General features: G+C 36.5%; 1 protein-coding gene across 3 annotated transcripts in view; it reads left to right on the top strand.

The window, feature by feature from the left end:
• Nucleotides 1–23,144, top strand: part of LOC126873110 (extracellular serine/threonine protein CG31145) — a 93,070-nt gene that overhangs the window by 45,896 nt on the left and 24,030 nt on the right. For all 3 annotated transcript variants that reach the window (XR_007692307.1, XM_050633646.1, XM_050633647.1), the window contains exon 2: nucleotides 18,554–18,678. Coding sequence is in view for 2 of the 3 variants with exons in the window: in XM_050633646.1 (XP_050489603.1) it covers nucleotides 18,554–18,678 (125 nt within the window). In the remaining variant the exon portion in view is untranslated. The remainder of the gene's footprint in view (nucleotides 1–18,553; nucleotides 18,679–23,144) is intronic.

Genomic DNA, 23,144 nt, shown 5'->3' with positions numbered 1-23,144 from the left:
TTGATGACTTACATCAAAGACATGTAAAATGGAAGATGAATTATTCATAAGAAATTACGAATCAATTTTCTAACTGTGACTACTATATTAAATTATCTGCTAGTTTCATTATTAATTCTACTGAAGTACCTCAACTTTTTGATATCGAAGAATTTTCAGCGTTGTAAAATAGGCAAATTTCAAGGTGCCTTTTTTCCAAATTCTTGAACTCTGTAGAAAACATCTCGCAGTCTAATACCGACCATGAAATTTTACGATCCAAAAATTTTCTCTGAATTCCGCCTTCTACTGATCTTTTATTGTACCATGAACGTCCAACGTTGGGAAACGGAGAAGTTCTAAAAAAGAAAATCAGAGATTGATAATGGCCCGACCTCGATGGCTTATTTCTCGAAGGGTTAACTTCCGGTCGTGTGCACGCGCATTTTGAAGGGTTGGAGCTCATTTCGTATGTACGGTGCCACGGCGCCTTTGAGAAGCCGTCGAGACGTAGGAGAACGATTTCAAGAGGTCGATGCAGCCTTCTTAAGGTCCCTGCTTAATGTACGGCCGACTGATTTATAATTTACATCGTCATGTTTCGTCTGTGGTGTTTCGAGAGTAGTTCTGGTCAAGGAATCGTTCTAGTAGTCTAGCGATGTATTTTCCACAAGTGCATCGGAGAAGTTATTCGCTAATTAATTCATTCAATTTCTATTTAATTTACTTAACGTTCAAAATGTACTGGAGATGCTTAAGTTGGGTTTAATTAGATTTAGATGGGGTTCTAACAAATTGATTTAAGTTGGCCCGTGGAACATATTCGTTAAAGAGTGCTTGTATATAGCACCGAAAGTGACAAAATTGAAAAATTCTCATCTTTCATTGAAAAATATTCTGCACGCCAATGAGAATACTAAAGTTCAAGTGTAATTCTCTTTGCGAAATAGTTATTTAATAATGTTAGAAGATGGTGTCACGGTGTCGCCTCCATAGAGAAGAATATAAATTCTAATAAACGTTAGTTAATTGTTTCTTGACTTCTGTCTGTGCCATTTATCTCAACGAATGGAACGTTGAGTTTTCTTTACAACTAACAAACAAGTGGCACGCTCAGGTTTTCCTACGGATACACTTTCCCTTTTTGTGAATGTGAGCCAAGTGCACGCATAAGATTCCTTTTCCTCCTGAGAAACTTGTTTCACTCGTAGTGTTTTTTGCAAGCACTTTTCTACTAATGATGAGACTGCGAATGTTTATGCATTTACGAGATATTTAAGGATGCAAAAATGCATATAATACACATGAAATATCTAAAGTATAATACTTTTTAGAGTATTTAGGGGATGAAGCATCCGTGTTTGGATTCCATTTCTTTTTAATTGTATTCACACGACAACATCCGCAATCTGTTAACGATAGAGACATATCTTTTTCGAATATTCTTAGACATCAATTTTCGTCGAGAAGAAATATTCTTCAAAGTTATCGATTCCTCGGATCATTAAAATTGAATATGTTCCACTATGACTTTTTCTATATATAATTTAGTAATTAAACGAACGAAAATTTTGCGATTAAACCGTAAATGCATTCACGATGACTGCCATATATATTTTAGAATTTGTTCCAAATTTCGCTGATATAATCACGATAGTTGTTCTTAGAGGTTCCTCTCTCATTATGCACGACCTGCGGATTCATAGTTTCTATCATCGTAACTCGTATGTGGTGATTCGAGTGTAGTTTTGGCGGACGAATCATTCTATTGGCCCAGCGATATGCTTTTGAGAAGCACACCGGGCAATTGCTCGCTAATTAATGAACCTGCCTCTCTTCGTTCGTATTAATTTAGTAAATATTGATTCGTTCCAACTACTAATTTCGCTTGGTATTTAATTCATCGTTTGTTAGCCGTGGCTTAGATTGTGCATCGTTCTCTCCATTCTCATCTTAAACAGTTCGTGGTATATATACGTCACTCATTAATCGAATATTACATTACCCGTAATTTCGTTAGATCACGTTAATTCCGAGGCATTATACGGTTATAGTTTCGCTGGATTTTCGATATTGCGTAATTACGTGCAGGCAGAGACGTATTAATGGAGTTTCTACCCTATCGACACATTCGCGGTTATCGATAATTATTGTTCTTATCTATCGTAATTTCACGTTCGATGTGATAAATGTCGGGTTTTAACGCGCGGTAACTGCACGATTCCGTTGATCGACGCACCTTTAAACAAAGTAATTAACCGACCTTTCGATTGTCGTTTCGTTCCAATTGATCGATAATTAGCCTGTGATACACGATACCGCGTGTTTCGCACGATAAACGCGAAAGAGGCAGAATTCAATTGGCAGTTCAATTTTTAATTGGTTAATCTAGCTTCTTTGCGCGAGGACCGTTATCCTTGCCACACGGGCCTGTGTTATTATTAAAACTGTGTTAGCATTTCATTTTCGCGAAGGGAAGCTACTCTCTATGGTCTCCTTCGTTTTGAAGGAAGAGAGAACGTCGTGGAAGACTCTGCGAAAAGATTTATGTGTCTTCTCCAGAATTTAATATTGATTTTTATGAATTAAATATAGATTTACAGTATCTTGCAATTTCTATATACATTCTCAAATTGGTTTCAGCTTTGACCAATATAATCATGACAGTGGTCTCTCGTTATCCATCTAATGAACTTCCGGAATATTTTATATGGATCATTCATTTTGAAAGTGGTGAAAGCGTATTTTTCTCTGTTTTGAAATATCCAAGTGTTCGCGTTTCCATCGATTGAAAAATCCTGATACGGTCTACTTAGTTTGTCCACGTCTCTATTTGTTTGAGTACAAACGAGTTCATTGCACAAATAGCTACTTGGAAAATTAACTAAGCCATTATTCTTTTCCAGGACTGTGAATGAACTTACGCTACTTTTAAAGTTAGTGGACTGTACAATTGGTTAAATTTTAGTTATTTAAATTTATATTTTATGTTTTAATCTATTATTTCTCTTTGGAAATATCTTGTAGGGTATTTGAAAATAAATAGAGTGAAATTAAATAAATATTATAATATCAGACTGCAACATATATACGTGTATCGTCATCAGATACCGATTGTTGATACGAGGTTATTCATGGAGAAAAGAAAATAAGATAACGACAACATGTGATATTTCTTCGAATCTTTCTGCAATCTTAGATTTGCACTTTGATACGATCCGATATAAATGTAAGACTATTATTAATTTAATAATACATTAAACGTAATGATAATTATATTTAACTATAACAATTTAACTTGATAGCAATAATAATAATAATAATTTACGAGTATATTACTGGATCGTATTTAAACAACTTGTTCACATCCGCACGCACAATATTGTCGGGTACAAAGGTTAGAATTACGTTCGTTGTCATTTGCTTCTCATTATCGATCATTCAACTGAACCGGATGCAGATTACAGGAAATGAACTTACATCGCTATCGAAATAAATGACCACGCAGTTCCACCTATTAATAAAATTTCAATCGATTAAGACAAATGAACGTTTTAATATTTAAATTGTTCGCAAATCGAAAGTCCACGTTGAAGTATACGTAAATTTTTCGTCTTCTCAGATTCGTCAAAAATCAACGCTCCATATAACACGTACAGTATGAGACATAAAAGCTCTTTTAATTTACTTAATTCCGCATTCTGCATTCTTACGAAACTTCTTTTTTTTTTTTCGAGAAAACTTTTCAATTATGGAATATCCGAAATACATATATTCGAAAGCTGACTGCTCGCGATCAGAAGAGATCTGTGTAATTGAAGTTGTCGGATGAGTTTGCGGGCTTCGTGGTCCTCTTGGCGAACGTGTTCGAAACCTGTTCGACGACGTGCCAGCGCTATGGCGACCCTATGAATAACAAATGAACGCCACCTTCGTGGCTCTCCGCTCTCTCTCAACCCGTCGCTTCCCTTTCCCCTGGCTTCCTCCTCCTCGTACTGGCTTCACGCCTTCTTTGTTCTTCAACAGCACGTGGATAAGCCACTCTAAAAAATTCAGTGGTAAGTGCCGCTGCCCATTAGCTACCCTCCGTGCTTTATAGTTTCTCCAATTTCTCTTTTTAAGATTCCGGTAGAGACCGGAATACCTGCGGCCTTCGTTGTATCGCGCGCTTCAAAAGCGTCACAAGCAAAAATAATTCAATGCTGTGTGTGTCTGACAAAAGTTAATATCTCTAAAGATTTCTCCGAAGATAGGAGGAATAAGAATCGAAAGATTCCAAGAACAATATTCGATTATCGTTTCCTAGAGTTCTCGTCTTTTTGCCAGCTTTCCCTAATCTTTCTGTAATCTCTTCGATCTTTCTGAGACACTTGTTTGGGTTGTGTCACTTTGGAACACCTGCATCTGCGATGCGTACGGTTTGAGATTAGATTATTCGCGTTTTGTTCGCGTCCGTATCACGTTCTTCTCTTTTTGTTTGTTAGTCTCTTTGTACGGTGTCATGCAAAATTTACTTCATTGCGAAATCAGAGTTTCGCGTAAGTCGTAATTATCGTAATTGCCAGTATGGTTCTTGATGCATACAGGTTCATTATACGAGCAATTACGAGACTGGCAGGTTCAGAGTGTAACTATCTAATTGCACGACTTGAAATATCTGTAATCACGAAACTGGAATTGGTTATCATTCTCGGTTGCATTCAGCGTCTTCAGTTTCAATGGATCTGAGCCGACAGTTTTCTTGGTTTCTCTTCGTTGTTCAATCTCTGACCCCCCAAAGTTAGAAAAGTAACAGCTTAAACTTGCGTCGTCAAAAATCGATCCAAATGAAGAGAATTATTCCTGACATTTTCTAATTAAAAATCAACAAAAACGACCAAAGAAGCACGAGAAAATACACGGTAGCTAAAACAGAGAAAGAGATTGGAAATTTTCGATCCAAGGAACGTCGAATAACTCCAATTATTCCTCGCAAACGTTTCACGTCTCAAACGATCTTCAACTACTCCATCAGCATCGTTGAAACCTTGCCAGTACCGTGAAACTTGCTTGAAAATCATCGACGTTACCTGTGAACTCTAAGAAACCAAAAGCGTCGTCCATTCGATAACACTTGTCAGTTCATAGAAGCGGAAATGGGATCCATCTTCATTGAAGATTCATCTCAAGACCGGGGATTCGGAGAAATTCAGCGTACGTCCAGCCTGTGGATTTCGAATCTGCTGGCTAGCGATCGCTCGTACATGCGAACGAAGCTTAAATCCTAGTCCCTGATGGAGTTACAGACACGGCTGAGAAAGGGGATGCTTCGCAAGTGGCAACCTGTCTAAGGATGGGGCGAGATTAGTTCGACTGGCGCGCGTGTTTCCGAACTCAATCTAACGGCGGAAGATTCGGTTTGCAGTTTGGCTTGTTCGCGTACACGCTGGCAGCCAGCCACACCGGAAGACTCGCGATTGTTCCTTGACTTCCGGCTAACCCCTTCTCCTTTCGTTGGGAAACAGACTAATCAGACAATCCACCTAATCAGGCCGGGCTCGTTTGCCTGGATCCAGGATCATACGTCTCAAAGGAGAAGCAATCGACTCTCTTCGCTCACTTGATAATTCACTTATAGCCAATAAGTTTGATCGTGTTCTCCTCCTTTTTTTTTTATTTCGTTGTAGACAGATTCTTTCAGCGCGCGGAGAACGGAAAGTGTATTATCGATTCTTTATCAGTGAAATGGATTAGCTTAGGAACTGGAGTTCGAGTTTCATACGCCTATATATTCGCTCGAATGCTTATATATCGAAGCGTATTACTGATTTTTTATTATCAAAATGGATTATTTTAGGGGGCGAAGTTCGACCTATATGAGAGATCTTAGAATACGTTGGGAATTAATTATTATCGTACAGGAAACGATAATGAATTGTGAAATTTTCTTATCGTTGCAGTTGATTAACTTAGAGACAAGGCAGTTTAAATTTCAATTGGTTTTACGTAAGCTTGAATGTTTTATTACATAGAATGATGGAGGAATGGAATTGCAGAAGGAACGAAGCTTGACTATGTCTAAGGATTGATCATGTAACAGATGATAATCAATTTTCATTGTCATTTGAATCTGATTTGTTTTAGTATATGGAGTTGGTTTTGTATAGTTTCAGAATAGAATTTCGGTATGAAATTTGAATATTAAATTATTTTAGGGAATGAAGTTTGACGATGTTTGTTCCATTGTTCAGTAATATCTGTCGCTAGAGGAAATTGGGAATGGATCGGATAAAAGAAAGAAAGAAATTTTGAAGTCTTGTACGATCGAAATTAGTTAGTTCGGAGAATGAATTTTAAAACTCCACTCGACGTCATTTAAATCAAAGATAATGTATGACGTCCATGCAATTTTATTAGCAATAGTTTGCTTTAATATGGCGTTTCAAATATTCAAGATTCAATTAATTCTGTTTAGCTTCGGGAATCTTGGCAATGATGTTTATTGTACATCTCGGTGCTAGTTTGGTTTCACGTGACGTCGCTTCTTTTTCATACCTTACGTCGAGAAACGTCAGTCCGTGGATAAGATTCATCAGTCAAGGCTAACTCGATTAAGGTTAATTGCCAGTTTTATAAATTTCTCGAGATAAGATGCCGGCAAACAGAGAGCAAAGATCAAGAGACGCTTCCGTTGGATTTCTTCTAAACAAAACGTGTCACTGTTTTGCTATTCTGAACATCTCGACGTCATCCATCATCCAATCGTCGATAACGAGCGACTTCGTTCAACGTTGATTGTTTTTACACCGGCAGGCTTCGATTGCTGAATTTCTCTTTTCATTTTAAGAGAAAAATATACAGAGAGCGAGCGAGTCGAACAGGCAACCGATAATTATTTACTCCGATAAAAGTGCAGGCTGTCGTTAGGAACTTTTTCCAGACCAGTGGAGAGAAACCGAAGCTTCCGGGAAGTTTCCCAATTTTTGTCTCTTGTCCCGTTCCTCTTGTGTGAATTTCGCGGCCTGTCCTGTTCGCAAGAACATCCGTCCAAAGAAAAAAGACGTCCGTTTCGTTTCTAGTAACCTACGGATATTACCAGGGAAACCAAACTGCTCCGCTTCATTTGCATATTTCAGTTAAGTATCGATACAACACTCCTTCCCTTTTTTCTTCCTCTCCCATGAGAATAAAATGATAATTAGGTTGTTCCTAACTGTTTTTGTTTTGTCGTTTTCGTTTAGTGTGAAATAATTTTAGTTATTTCGTAACAGTCCTGCGTAACGTAACTTTGCTTGAAAGGTAAGGAACAGGGTGAATTTCAAATGTTTTGAAAAACATTTGAACAACAAACAACAAACGTATTTTGAAAAATGAAAAAAAAAAGAAAAGTACAGTAGATGTGATATGTTAACTAACTAGGCCGAGTAAATAAATCGGAGATACGTAAACTGTTTCTATGATTTAGACAGAATATGTTTTATTGTGAATACTATAAATATCTCAGTTCCTTCATTCGGTGGCGAACTACAGATTCGCACGTTTGTTTTCATAACTCTTTCATCGGATGTGAAACATAAATTTCTACATTTATTCCTAAATTGACATTATCATTGCGCAGAATAAAATACTATGATGGATAGCATAGCGTTTTATTTAGGTAAACAAAACATGTGAGATACTTGAAACGTATAAAAAGAAGAAAATTTTATTTATATCGTCAGAAGTACTTTTCACTTTCACCTCTTTATATGCTCACATCGTACTTTATAAACTTCGAACTCTCAACGTCAAACACTGAAATTCGATGCTGAAAATCAACCGAGAAGAAAGTTGCGAATTAAACGTTACGCGTCGCGACGCGTCACGTGCGATGTTGTCGCCTAGCATAATTTCATAGATCGATATAATTTTGAAATAGACCGGTATAACCTTATCGACAGCTAACGTTCTTGCCTAAAAATAATTCATAGAAGTCGGAGAAGAGCTCGAACCGCAGTGTCCGACGAAACTAAACAAGAAAGTTAATTAATACGACGAACAGGCTGGATACTAGTTCGATTCCGCGCGGAATCGTTTTCATAAAACGACACTCGGACAGCCTAGTTACACGGCTGCACGTAGACAGGCAAGACGTAATCAGTCAGTGTATATGAAAGCGTGACCTAAGCCTTCGTTACTGCACGTGCATGCGCCATGAAATTGCATTAGTGATCACTGCATATTGAGGTAGACTGTGTGCATTCTGACCTGTGCACACAGAAGCGCGCGACCAGGTACACGTACAGAGGCTCGTGTACACTTGCACGAATTGTATGAAACCCCAACTAGATATGCACGGTGTGCCTACTTTAACGATCTCATCAATTGCCGGTTGGCCAATATGTGCAGTGGCCGTCGGTTCTCCCCTATCGATTTTCACACCCCCTCGCCAAAAATCATCACCGACCAATGCCTGCGCCACACGTAGCCTTTTTTTTTCTATTTTCATTTTCCCGCGTGTATATCCGCTCCATTGAAAATTGGTTTACTGGGTTAACAGGAAATAATTAACACGAAACTTTCGATACGATTGCTTTGTAGTTTTTTATTTTTTTATTTTTTTTATTCTTCTTTTTTGTTTTTTTAGAGGAATTATAAATACACAGTTCGCTTGAAAAATTTATAGGATTTATACGTTTTTCGGTGGCGAATTTTATGCAGTGACATTTATTGTCGTTTTGAAGCTGTATTTACATGCGCAAATGAGCATCGGTGAATGTGAGTATATCTCACGAGTGCAGATCCGCTGATATTTACGCGCGTTCATGTTTTTTTGCGATTTTAATTTAGACAAAAAACTGATTCTTGCATACTTTGGATGTTTTATTTATTTTTTGCATATTTCCCACATCCTGTACATTTTCACAGCTCGAAATTTTCTATAAGTACGTACAAATCCGCAGTCTTTCGATGACTATCGAACGCGTATACTACGTCATTTTTATGTTACGTCTGCCATGAAAGTTCTTTTTCTCAAAACTCTTCGTAAGAACCATCTAGCCATATCTCAAAGTGGTAGAAAATTCTTAGCTATCTATCCAAAGCAAGCGTAGTTTCTTTATCGAAAGAAAAGACGAATTGTAAGAAACACAATAAACATTTCGTCATACACGATGATTAAATTAATGACAAAATTAGACAATTCCATACTACGTATAAACGAGCGGCATTGGTCTCCTTTGCCTGCACGCGTAGAGGACAGTAGTTTCAAGGATATTAAAATTAATCCCCCTAACGAATCGATGCGGACCCCGCGTTCATCTTTGTGCTGATATCCGATTACCAAAGACGCCATGAACGTCCTTCAGAATGATTCCAATCCGTCGCGAGAGACTCCGTCCAATCGTATTATGAATTAAAGCCTCGTCTAGACGCGAGGATCGCCTAGGGGATAATTGGAAACAGAATCCAGGCAAGCGGTTATCTCCGGAGAATGTTAAGATGATCCCTCGTCCGTCCTGCGTTTCCCACGAAATTACCCGCGACTAAAATACACGTAGCTGCCGGCTTGACGTATCTCGCGGCATCGCGGTCTGAATCTATAAAGGGGAACGCAAACGAATTAACGTGATTCTTATAAATAACGAATCAGCTCAGCATATTCACGGAGCATCGGAGTTTAGTAATTACAAGCTGTACCGCATACTCGATCGTTGTTGATAATTTATGAGTCTGAATGTTTTCTGGTTTCTTATTGCTAGATAATAACAATCGAATGTAAAAGCTCAGAACGTGCTGATCGATTAATATAGATTAGGAGAATAGATGTTGTACTGTTGCGAATTAAATTATTTATCTGTGGAAGTTTAGTTGCAAAGCTACGATTATTTATGCCAGTTCTTCGTGACAAGTAATCTTACATCCGATGTGTTAGGTCGCCTTTCAAAAGTTTCTTTCGCAAATTTTTTGTTTTATATTATTTCATTGAATTGTGTATTATCCATTTTGTTCTATTACTACAAAATGTAGTAATAATTTTGTGGTAATAGAACAAAATGGATAAAGCAGAAAATATTGTGCATTTATTTTCTTATAGAACGAAAGAAACTTTAGGGACGATCTAATAGAGATGATAATGAATTGCTAACGAATTTTTGTTTAATTTCTTAAACAACGCATAATATATTTATGAAATACGTTCATGATACATATTCAAATATTTGTGTAAATCACCGTAGATCTATAAACTTCTCGACTAAACTACCATACTTTTAGTAATATAAGGAAATACAAACAAGTTAAAGATCGAAGAATTTTTTGTTTCTATTAAGATTGATCCTGTTCGACGACAATCCTTGCACGAGAAAGTAATTGGAAATGTGATTTACATCTACTTTCGTAGGAATTAGCAAAGAAGAGTACAGATTAAAATTTCTTCTCCAACTCGTACGATTGTCTCTTAAACTTGGTAAAAACTCTGAAAGTTGTTAGGACGAACACAAGTGTTGAATTATGTTGAGTTTTGACGCCACGGTGACGAGATCACCGTGTAGTTACGTAGGTAATTCGATGCTTTGACCTGGCACAGAGTTTAATCCTCGGGAGTATACGTACAGCAACATGCATATTAAACGCATCTACGCGGAATGGAGGCACACGCATTATGTGGAACAACGTAGTCGAGTAAACGCAGATTTCGAAAGAAGAAAACGAGCAAAAATCCAGATACACGTCTCGACACATTTTCTACCCTCGTAGTCATTTTCTCTACTCGATGAGTATGTTTGCACACGATACGTATTTCTTTAGATCGTTTACTAGAAGTTGGATTGTTGGATTAGCCTGTGAAACGTAAGATAGAAAATTTATGGTGCTGCGTATAAACGGAATGTGCAAAATTTAATATCAATGTAGATCAAGTTATTCGAAGAACAGAAATTCCAGAAGGTTTTATATCCATTTGCTGTTGTTCTGTATGAGCGAGATATAAATAAACAAATCTGAACTATCTAAGTTTAGAATTTAGAAAGAATTTAAATTCTGTAGATAAAATGGAAAATGTATTGTGTTATATATAACGAAAATTGCAAGATTTAATATCAACTTATATCAAGTTATTGGAAAAGTAAAAATTCCACAAGATTCTATATCTATTTGCTGTTGTTTCGTATTGGTAGGAATATAAATGAACAAATCTGGACTCTTAGAAAATTGGAGAATTCCTTAGAAAATATAATTTAAATTTTTTAGATGAAATGAAAAATGTATAGTGTTACGTATAAATAGGAATTGCAAAATTGAATATTAGTACGTATCAAGTTGTTCAAAAAATAACAATGCTAGATGCTTTTATATTCATTTGCTGTTGTTTAATATCAATAGATATAAAAATAAACAGGGTCTCCTGTACTGCATCGTAACCTAATCCGCAGTGACTGAAGAGTTAAGATACTTAAAAACGTTATAAAATTAATTTCTCTTCTTTCTTCGTGTTTCATCTTGTAGAACGCTTTCATGGAGAACGATAACCATTTCCCTTGTCAAGGATCATGAAAGAACGTTCATAGGGTTTCTACAAACCACGCGATAAAATGACGTGCTCATAGAAGTCTAATGTATCGTTCTCACACGCCAGCTGCAGTTCGCAAGATTACGTTAATTAGCGTATGCAAAGCCAAATTGCTTCCGTATCTTACTACGTCGTCGGTTTCATCGTGAAAAGAATTATGCACGGAAGCAAAAAGAGAATCGCAGCGACGATGACGAATTTCCATGGAAGGAAATTAGTCACCGTATATGTACAGTGACTCACGAAAGCATTTCAACGTCCTATAAAACGGAATAACTTTTTTAATATCGGGCCAAAAGACTCGAGTTTTTTTAAGAAGTTAGATCGATTAGTTTACTGGATGATGCGTCGAAAAAGTTTTGTAAAAGTTGCGATTGATCGGAGTCACGAAATATATTTCTTTAATTTTCATTATAAGCTCAAGTGGGTCTATTTTCTTCGCGATCACGTTTGATCCAACGTTAAAGAAATTATTCTGTTTTAGAGGTCTGCTCGAATACTTTCGTTAGCCACTGATATAACACGAAGACTTTTCTTCCGTTTTCTGGAACGTTAGCGAGAGATGACATTATCGAAGTGAATCATAACCACATTAATATGTTGTTCGTGGTTGACGTTATTTATAAAACAGCACACGACGGTCCTTGGAATTAATGGTGCAGTGGACAATGGAGATTAGCATGGCAGAGGTCGTTTCGTGATCACTGTGACCAACCGTCCAAAGTATATACCGATCTGTTCATCAATCTTCTTCTTCTACGGTCGAAAGGCTGTCCGTGCTTTTTTCTGAAACGAAAGAATATGCATCCGTCGTTGAAAGTATTCGAACGCCATAAAAATCTTGCATGTTCATGCCGTACGTGTTGCATGAAATGTTTTGAAATTTCATTGACGCAATAACGAGACACGATTGTGACGATTATATTGTGTGAAATTCTCCTTATAGAAATTACACGATATTTACTTGTATTTGGACACTCAAGACGAGATTCGTATTTCTTTGGAGATTCGTGAAATTAATTTTCTTTATAAACGACGGTGTAAAAGAATGGTGTAAAGAAAAGTTGCTTTTAAGACATTTTATGATTGCTGTCGTGGTTGATATTTACAGAAGGAATAAGATAATTGAAATTGATCGGAAGTACTCCTCCGCCTTCGAGATAGCGTAATCAAGATAGTGTCGGTTAGATATCTGCATCCGGGAGACAGATTGAACCAAACATTTCTTTTTTCTTATTTTTTAGCAGAGCTTTCCACCATAAAGTGATATTTACGCATTTATTATGTAAAATACGCCTTGTAAATAATACATTGCATTTACCTACGTATATCAAAAATCTAAAACTATTTTCTTCTTGAAGAGAAGGCAAGTCATGGAAAAAGAAAATAGAAAAGGAGATGATGGAGGGGATTAAGGGATGCAACAAGAGAGAGGGAAATTAGAAATAGAGGAAAAGAGAGAATGGAGGACAAATAAAGGAAGGGATGAAAAAATAAGGAAATATGTATATTTTGTTCGGTAATATGCTTTCTTTTTTTTAATATTTTATAAATTACACTTAAATGCACTCCACGTATTCATATAGCTTATGTGCGAAAGTAGACACTGTAGCGCAGTTTAAAGCTTCGTCGCCTCCTAAATACAGCACAACCTTCAACTGGAATTTCTTTGGACAACGACTTCACCAGGGATGAAAATTGTCTTCACCAAACGAGCTTTTAAAAAGCAATTTTCTAACACAATCTGTTCCTTGAATTGGTTAGATCCTTCTAGACAGACAGTCCTATTCCCTTTCTTATTCTGATAAAGTACACGAAAAAACGTAAAGTAAGATGATATACACACAGTTTATCGCAAAAAAAAACGATCTTTTCAAGACTTGAAGAAACCAATGGCGACATCGATACGAAAATTTTGTCACATAGAAATACATCCTTCGTTATCATTATGTGAAGTTTTTATGGCGGCTAGATCATTAGATACAGCGTTATAATCAACAAATTACAAAAAAAAAACAAAAGAATTACAGAATTTGTTTCTGTTGCATGATATTGAACGCACCTAACTGTTTTTCTTGATTATTTTTGCGACAGAACATATACATTATATAATGTATAATGACTCAATTTCGGAAAGAAGAGAGACGTGATTTAGTCTGACTCTCGTCTATAGATATGGTATACACGAAGGATTGAGGCAATTAATTCAAAGCACCTTCAAACATCTCTGAAGTTAGTTAATTAAGGTGTCGTGATATCCACGCCCTTGTTAGGATTCCTTCTATAAAGTCGATTCGCCAAGAAGGTTCTTGAGATACATTGACCTCACTTAAATCGACTTTGTCTTGCAAAAGCCTCGCCTCGCTCTCCTTTTCATGGTTTGCATTAATATCGAGAAAACATAACTACAGCGACCCGCGAAAGTATTCCGAAACTTGTGGGAACTTTCATCGCGCCATGCGAAACTTTCATAAGGATGTAATAAGACACGATTATTACGCTTATATTGCGGATATTTATGCAAATTTCCTATCTTTACGAACGTTTCCCATTCTAGTCTTTGTAATTATGGAAATTCACATTATTTTTACTGGTGTTTGGCATATTTTTTGTCCATTATGTGCATTTTCTTCGTGCGTCTTCTGTATATTAAAAATTTTCCCTGAATTCGCAAACATCCATCCGGCGATATAACGAATCTCGTTACTAATAAAGTCTGGAAATATTCCAGAAAATGTAAAAAATGATGTCAACTTCGTAAATTGTGAAATACAGGAAAGTGACGATTCTACGAACATTATTGTTTTTCAATTTAGCTTAAAATCGATCGTTGTTTATCGGTCATATTGGACGAATGATCTTACGAAGTTAAATTATTCATTTCTCGAAAACCGAATATTAGTCGTCCACTTATACAGTGAAATTAATGAAAGGCAAAGTCAATTAGTTCAGCAGCTCGAATATTCAAATACTTTCACGAATCACTGCACAGTCACACACACACACATACACAACACACCGAGATACTTAATTCTCTTATAAATCACAGTGAACAATAAGCGATTGGAAAAATAATTATTCTCTGTTGATCGACTCGAAGAACCAGGTCAACTTACCATCATCACTGTAACATAATCTTTCGTCGTTTCGGAGACCCAGATACGTTGTTATGAATAAATGAATTCCGCATTGTCTGGTTGGGAAAGTTCCACAGGGGAAAAAACGAGACGCGTTGCGTAACTCAGTCGCAATAATGGCACACAGGGGAAATGGGTAGAGAGGGGAAGACGCAGGATGATTAAGGTGACAATTAGTGTGCTGATTAATTTTAATAGATCGCGCGCCGAGGCCGACCGTGATGGCTGATAAAGTTTTCAGGAAAAAGCAACTTTTACGAGCGTCCCTGAAGCTCGTTATTGCCGCACCGGATTCCTATAAAATTTACGAGGCGAACGTCTGAATAGTTGTTATGTATGGAATTCCGGAAATATTTTTCGCCCTCATTGGCCCCGACCGACTCGGCCTTCGAGTGTTTTATAGTAATTGCACCAGCAACCATCGAATTTAATGTCAAACGGAAACGTGGCTGCGTTTAAATATTAAATTTGCATACGAATTGTTGCTTTTCCCAGCGTTTCAACTTTTAGTGGTCGATATCCGTCCCCGAATTTTGTTTTATCATCGATTATCTAACGGATCAAGGAGGAAGAAATTTGGTATAAATTACATAGAAAATTGGAGCTTCTAGATGGAAACGGCATTAAGGAAGCTTTATTTTATATCTTTCACCATGTTTTTATATTATATGTCCGCATTATACATTTTAATATTACAAATCCGTATTATTCGTTTTAACGTTCTAAATAATTTAGTTGATATTTTTCATCATAAATCTTCTTAACTCTCGGGGAATATCGTTTTTCACTAACCCGATCGTCATCCTGGATCTTTCATTCCTTGGCTCTGATTTCTTCTTATTTTCGGTCTTTAAAAGAACCTGAAAAAATTCCGACGTTCTTGTCGTAGTCCATAATTTACTATACTATATAAGCCGTACTTTGCACAAATGCTTAAACCCTTTTGCAATAAAAATAAATACCTCCGACATCTTCGTTTCGGAGAGATTAAACAATGAAAATTTCGCCTGGAACTTGGCAACCCATATTACAAGTGGAAGGTTAATATCGAATATAATTGTTGGGACATTTAGATGAGAATATTACACCATTTGAATGGAAGAGTCCAAGATGATAATCACAGGGTTTTTAAAGACTATTTGTACGAAGTTGGTCAAGATTGTGGTTAGCTGTGATTGTTGGAGTTTTTATGGTAATTCTTCCTTACCATTCCGCAAACACGGGAAAAAGACTGATTGAGATTTCCACTACCGAGTTGGGAAAGTTTAGGCTGTCAGGTGTTTTCGACGTAAATCGTGTTCATTCGGACTGATTTCAATATCGCAGCTAACTTCATCGGACTTGCGACGAGATGGAACTTTCGTGGCCTGATTCTTCGGCGTGACTAAGATATTAACGAAAATTATTATATCGTCTGTAAATTTTACTTTACCTATCTGTTAATAAAATGAACTAAACTAAACAGATCGGATGTGCCATTATTAAAACGCATATTGCAGCATCTTTCACAAAACTTCGTCCGAAATGATTTACTTAATACTTACTACTCTTCTGTTTGCGATAAAATCGTAATAAAATTCTGTTTATTTTTCTGTTTATGAATTTTCTCAAACTTTAAAATTAATGAATTGTTTGTAATGAAACTTGTAAACGTTATTTATGAATATACTATGTGTATTATACATTTTCAAAATTATGTATATATTTATATATATTAGAATAAAAAATATATTGGCTCAATATATACACGAATGATGTATACACAGCATGTACAATATATAATTTCAAAATGTATGACACTTATAATATATTCATAAATAATGTTCATAAGTGTTTCAATCATTTGACAAGTCAGTGTATAGTTTATTTAATTTTTGCCTTTCAGATTCGAATGACTACCAGCTATCAGCCTTACTACCGTGCATAATTTGTACACAATACCACAATACTATTTTTCGTGTACACTATGACACTTATTCCTCTACTTCTTATTGCTAGTTTGTCCTATCTTATTCTACTTTGTCCTATGCCACTATCATCGCCCCGTGAGTCAGTATACATGAAAAAATAAGTAATTTTTGTAATTCGTTATTTTTATAGCTTGATTTGTTTTAATTTTTTGACCAATGAAACGAACGAAGAACTTATGGTGAATAAAAAATCTACAGACGTTACAAGGAAAAAGGTACGAATCGCTACAGCTCTGTAAGGATAAGTCGAGAACAGCATCTACAGCAAGTTCAGCCATTCCTTTGATTCTCCAGATAATTCAAAAGATTGAGCGCGACGCGTCGTCGAACGATCAGTATGCAAGTCGGCAAGCAGTGGCTCAGCCATTCTGCGACTTCCTTTCCGGAAAAAGGAAGAGAACAAGGATGAAGACTTTCCGCTGAAACAGTAGATCAACCATCGTGAAACAAGCTTTCTCTTTTCCGTTTCGACCCTCTTTTACAAACCACAGGACAAAAGAAATTCTTTAAAGCAACACTTACCTATAAACTGTCAACTAGACGAATAAGGAGTGAAAAATTGCCCGCCGTAAAGATTCAATCTATGGATCTATCAAAAGGATAAAGAATCGAGTGGAAATGTGGTTGAAGCATAGTCGAACTGAAATTATTGGGTCGTTTGGAAAGTTTGTAGCGTGTTTCGTAGTTTACTGAGGTGGTCAAGACATAATCGAATCGAATGATGAGTTTTAATTTTAGTTGGGTACTAAATGAAAAAGGTAAAAGAAAAATATACTGGGTGGCAAATTTTTGTAGAAATTTATCCTGGATAGTGATTAGTTTCGTTCGTCGTATATTATACCGAACGTTTTAATTTTTATGTTTTATACATTTTTACATACCGTAAGCATTCTATATAATTCACCATCAACTCTCCCGTAAATGAATAAATTCTATCTATCACATTAAATCTATTTACCACGAAGTTCCATTTTTCGATATGATAGTATCGAGCTTCGAATATCAACGAAGGCCATCCAATAAATTTTTTACCTTAACACGTATGTCCAATGCCATTCGCTGGAAATAATTTACTGTCATTTATCCTGACTTTTACGAAGCCTTCAATTGCGAAACATTGGATACTTTAACGACCTGCAGATATCCCTGAAAATAATAAGTTTAACAGAAATCGAAGTTCCTCTACAGCTGTCAAAAATTCTCTTGAGATAATGTACGTGTTACACATTTTTCTTCAATTTTACCGCGGATATTCTAAACCTAAGCTAATACAAGAAAGAAAAGACAGACAGCGACAAAGGGAGCAAAAAGATGACATTTTAGTGGACTGAAGAAGTAACAGGGAAATGTACGTTATCGTGGACACGTGTCACGCATACGCGACTAAACCCTTCCAGCCGGAGATAAGCCAAGAAGCACGCCTTAACGGTGTTCACGTACCGCCATGGGAAACACCTTCCTCGCTATGGGATAGCCTATCAGACAGGCGGGGAGCCCTTAGATCCAGCGTGAAACGAGGGGTCAGGCTCGTGTCGACAATGTCCCATGCATTTTAAAAGGCCACGAATTGCGTTTTTTGAACCGTCACACATGTAACCCAGACATTCAGCATCTCTGAACTTACACCATCGGCCAAAAATTTAGTATCACTTCTCAGTCGATTCTGCCGAATTTCCTGCTATAATAATTTCGTTATTAATCGTCTCTGTTAGCTCTTCTAGTTTGATAAATCTCCGATGAAAATGTTTCTCAAGATAGCACAGATCTTGTAACTGATTTTCTTTCGAATTCTTGAATATTAGTAGTTCCATGTTACTGACTGATGGTACGATATCATTGAATATTATCAAGTACTCTGTTTTGCTTCTTTTTTAAGGTTTGCTCGATGTACGTGTGATTCTTAGATCATAGACTGACGTAGCGTTTCTTGTTTGTTTTAGGAAGAACAGTTCGACGCTGGAGAAATTTCACCTACAAATTTCCAGGACAGAACTATATCCGCAGAACTCGAAGTACGTGGACCAATTGTTGCACGAAATCGCGACGAAGCCTATCGTTCACGTTGGTGAGTGTCTTTGTTCTCCAAATGTTCCCCTCTTTTAACAAAATTCGTGTTTGCGAGATATCGATGATGCATTTTAAACCTGTCAGTAGTTTTTTTAATTTTTTGGGACGATAAAGTCCTGCTAATTGAATTTACGTGTTTAAACGTAATTTGTTATTATACGAAGGAAAAATCATAAACAGTAGAGAGAATCGGCGAACTTCTATGAATTGTCCGTTCCTCGATGGTCTCAGGTAAAATGCAATTCTATCGTAATGTATTTGAAACGAATGAAATCGAAGATTGTAAATTAATTTTCTAAGGCAAATAGATCTATTGCCAATTTAAGTTTACTACCAGCCGGGTAGATTTATGAAATTCTTTGTAAACGAACAGAATTGCGATGCTCAGTAGAATCAGACGCCACTGGTCAGACCTTCGTTTCAAGCCAATGCAGCGCATGATAATCGAAATTCCCGAACATCCGAGTAATGCTACGCGATCGAACATACTGTAATATAAATTTTCGAGCGACAGTGCACGCAAATCGTGCCCGGAATTTTTCCTACGGCAAAATAATAGATGGTAAGCCAGCGGAGCCCGTACGTGGACGTTTATTAAATTTTACGTGGCTCGAAATAAATCGACGTCTTCCTTCCTCCATTCTTTTCTCAGTCGATACAACGTTCCGCGGAAAAATGTACAAAGAGGGAAAAGATTTGGCTAAATTATTACCTTGATCGGTAAATTCTATCGTTTTATATATAATGGAAATTTCTATTAATTGAGTTCTCATATAATATGCCTTGTTACTTTGCAGAAAAACACAACCTTTATGTATATAACAGAGATTGGTATTAATTAATCTTTAAGCAAATCATTAGCTCGATTAAAAAGTTCTGAGGGGAAAAGGTCATGTGTTTTATGTTACGACGGAAATATCTGTTAATTAACCTTTAAATAAATCATGAAGTTGATGAGAAAGTGCTGTCGCTTTTATTTTTCGAGAGGAAAAAAATCAGGTGTGTTCAACAATATAGCAGAAATTCCTATCAATTAATCTCTTACATTGATCAGAAAATTCTGTCGTTTTTATTTCTTGACAGAAAAAAGCCAATTGCCTTTGCCGTAAAACAGGAATTCTTCTTAATTAATCTTCAATAAATATTCCCTTGTTACTTTGAAAAAAGGAATTATCTTTTGAAATTGTTGTTAATTAATCTTCAGGTAAATCATTAGCTTGATCAAAATATTTTGCCATTTTTAGATTCTCGAAAGGAAGAAGTCAAATATTCTATATTATAACAGAAATTGCCTTTAATTGATCTTTAAGTAAATGGTTAATTTGCTCAGAAAATTCATATCGCGTTTGTTTCTTAACAAGAAACTATCGGTTGCCTTATATATATGATACAAATTTTGGCTAATTAATCTCTGTATCCCTCGTTACTCATGATTTTCCACCATCTGTAGTAGACTAGTAATTTCCTTCGTCGTCGAAGAACGTGCCATTTTTCATAAATTAAGTATCCAAGAAGTCAAACAAAAGTAATTTAGACAAAAATGAACCGTGAAAAGAGATCTCGCACGGTATCGAATTGGCTAATTATCTTTGTAATATCCATTTTTCGATAGAGGATAATGGGCCATTCGATGAAGGGATAATCGTCCATTCGGTGGACAACAAAACCGTGACAGACAGTGAAACGCGTGTTCCCATCGCCGTTCGTTCCATCGTCGCGAGCCAGGGAGCTAACGAAGCCGACGCAACAAATGAAACGAGCTGGGAGGAGGGAGGGAAGGGTGGAGATCGGGGAGAGAAGGGAATTAGACGAGCAGGCATAAAATTAATCTGGAAACGGTGGCGCAATAATCTTCTCTGTTGGAATTAATTTCTCTCCGGCCCATGAAGCCAGACAATTAACCGGTGTTATTGTGGCCGTGGCTTTGTGCTTAGTAATTGCTACTACGCGGTTCATTGACTAACAATGCCGCGCGATCGTCCGATCCTACGGAAAGAGCAGAATAGACAGACAGGAGAGGAGAGAGAGAGAGAGAGAGAGAGAGGAATGGAGGAAGATCAGCTCTCACAGACTTTCGGAGCGTAACGTTTTAAAATTAGATCTGGCACTATGTCGCACGCTCAATTTCCGCTTCGATCATTATGTCCACTCTTGCTCGATTATTTTTATTCACCATACGTGTACCACTTACATTTCTATTTCTTTCTTCTTCGTTTTACATTCTTTCAGTGGCGAATCGAATGGCAATTGTTGGAGGCTTTTGATTTACCTTTTGTTCCTTTTCGAACTGGAACGGAATCCATGAAATTTGTCGTGCTTCTCTTTTTTTTACTTTTTCCTGTTGTTTCGTCATTAAATGGATTCGACATCGACGAGCATTGATTTGCATTTGACGATTGATGCATAGGAAATGAACAATTATTAATAAAATTATTAGTATATTTTCGTATACAGTTAATGATTGGCATTTTTAATTATTTATTTAATACTCATTCGCAAGTTGTACAATTCTCGCGAATAATTTGACCGCAAGCGCCGACATATTATTAATAACTATAAAATAGACTGTAGAATATTTTGATATTCGTATTCTTGCAGAAAATTTCCTTTGAATTTGCATATAGCCATAGCGACCCAAATAATTCCCAGCAATAAAATCACGGATTAACGTAAACCATAAAACGTAACATCTTTAATAGTTTTCAATAATAAAATTCAAAATCAATAGAAACCATAAGATATATCAACAATCGTAAAAGAGAAAATGTCTTCATTCTCTTTTCTTTACGAATTTTCAACATCTTGAAAATGATAGAAAATGATAAGCAGATAGTTCGAGCGGCTTTTAGAACTCGTCACGCATATACGTGACGCGTGGTGGCGAAAGGGTGAACAAAAATTTAATCAAAGATCGAAGTGGACTTTTCAAACATCTCGTAGAGAAACCGGGTCGCAGGATTTCTAACAAACTGAGAAGTTTCGCGTACCGAAGCCGAGTGGGTCGATGTAATTTTGATAGTATACAGTCGATGCGATAGTTTGTTGAACAAATCACGATGCAGAGGTAGCAGGAGGAAGTTAAATCAACGGCAACCAGTGGCTGGTCGACGGAGATGCAATTATTAAGCGGTATCGGGCTGGCGTGAAGGAAATGAGATCGGCGATCAGAAGGGAGAACAGGACAAAGACGGTGCTCCGGTATCTTGGTAACAAAGCAGCCCCATCCAACTTCCTAGACAATAATTAAATTACTTCAGAGTGAATTTCGTCACTCGATACGATGAAAACTGAGCTGTGGTATTATCAGGTCACGGTCCTCAAAAACTTATCGTTTCTAATTTCCTATCGTTTATTTTTCTAAAACAGATAGTGTCAATTTAATACAATATGGTAATTAAATACAAACATTGTTAGAGAATTTCAGTAGATTAATAGATCGAAATATTCGGAATTTATCGGATCTTCTATTCGATAGTAGTCGAAGACTATCAGAATTTCAATAGCTGCTGATGGTTTTCCACGAAGATAGCACAAACCGAGGAATGAAATTTTGGTAAATTAATCAGTTAGCAGTTTTTCACGAGTATATTCGTCATGAAGAAATGACAATATTCTGTGTTATAACAAGTATACTCGTCGTGCGTAAAATTGCAATTTTAGTGAAAACTAAAATATATTTGTAAATTTTATGATGTTTTGAATAGTTGGAGATTAAGAAGAAGTAAAAAGAACTGATAAAAATATATAAATAATTATTATGAAAAATTTGTATATAGTGTGAAGAATGCGATACATTTTAGGCACTCACTTTTTAAAGAGATCACGACAGCTAACTAGTTAACGTATTGAAATGTTCAGGACTCCTTGAATTTTTAACCTGACAATTCTTGATATTAATCAAAGCTTTTTGCCTGGCCATGCGTTTCAAAGACATTTAATTCAGCATTTTAATTGAATCGTTTGTTTTTGAGAAAAAACAGCGTCAATCAAGAAGCAAATTTTCGTGAATTAAACAATCAAGATGTTTCAAATGTATCAAATCTTTAACGTTATCAGAAAATATCCAGAAATTCGTTCATTTATTGGAAAACAATTTAAGAGACTTCTTATCAAACGTTTATCTGACTCATCGATGGGGTAGTAGCTGTCGATAAACACCCAGAGTTTTCCTTACGCCAGCTTTTCCGAACTTTCCTCTTTTTCCCTCTTCGCGACCTTTGAACTTTATTCGAGTTCAAGGTAAAACCAGCTCGCACAATCAAGTTCGAAAATCGATGGGTATCCGGTATGTAAAGCAACATCTGACACAAATTGAAACGCTTCCGAGAAACCAGTGACCGAAATGTTCCGCGAAGTCGTGACTTTTAATCGCGTAACAATGGTAATGAGCTATGCAACAGAGGTTTCTCGTTTCTTTCGTTGCGCAACGTCGTTTTTCAAGTTTCAATGCCAATTTTAATTACC

This window comes from Bombus huntii, chromosome 14, assembly GCF_024542735.1.
Source record: "Bombus huntii isolate Logan2020A chromosome 14, iyBomHunt1.1, whole genome shotgun sequence".
NCBI lineage: Eukaryota > Metazoa > Arthropoda > Insecta > Hymenoptera > Apidae > Bombus > Bombus huntii.
The sequence above is the reverse complement of the archived record's forward strand: the minus strand, read 5'-3'. Positions and strand labels throughout refer to the sequence as shown.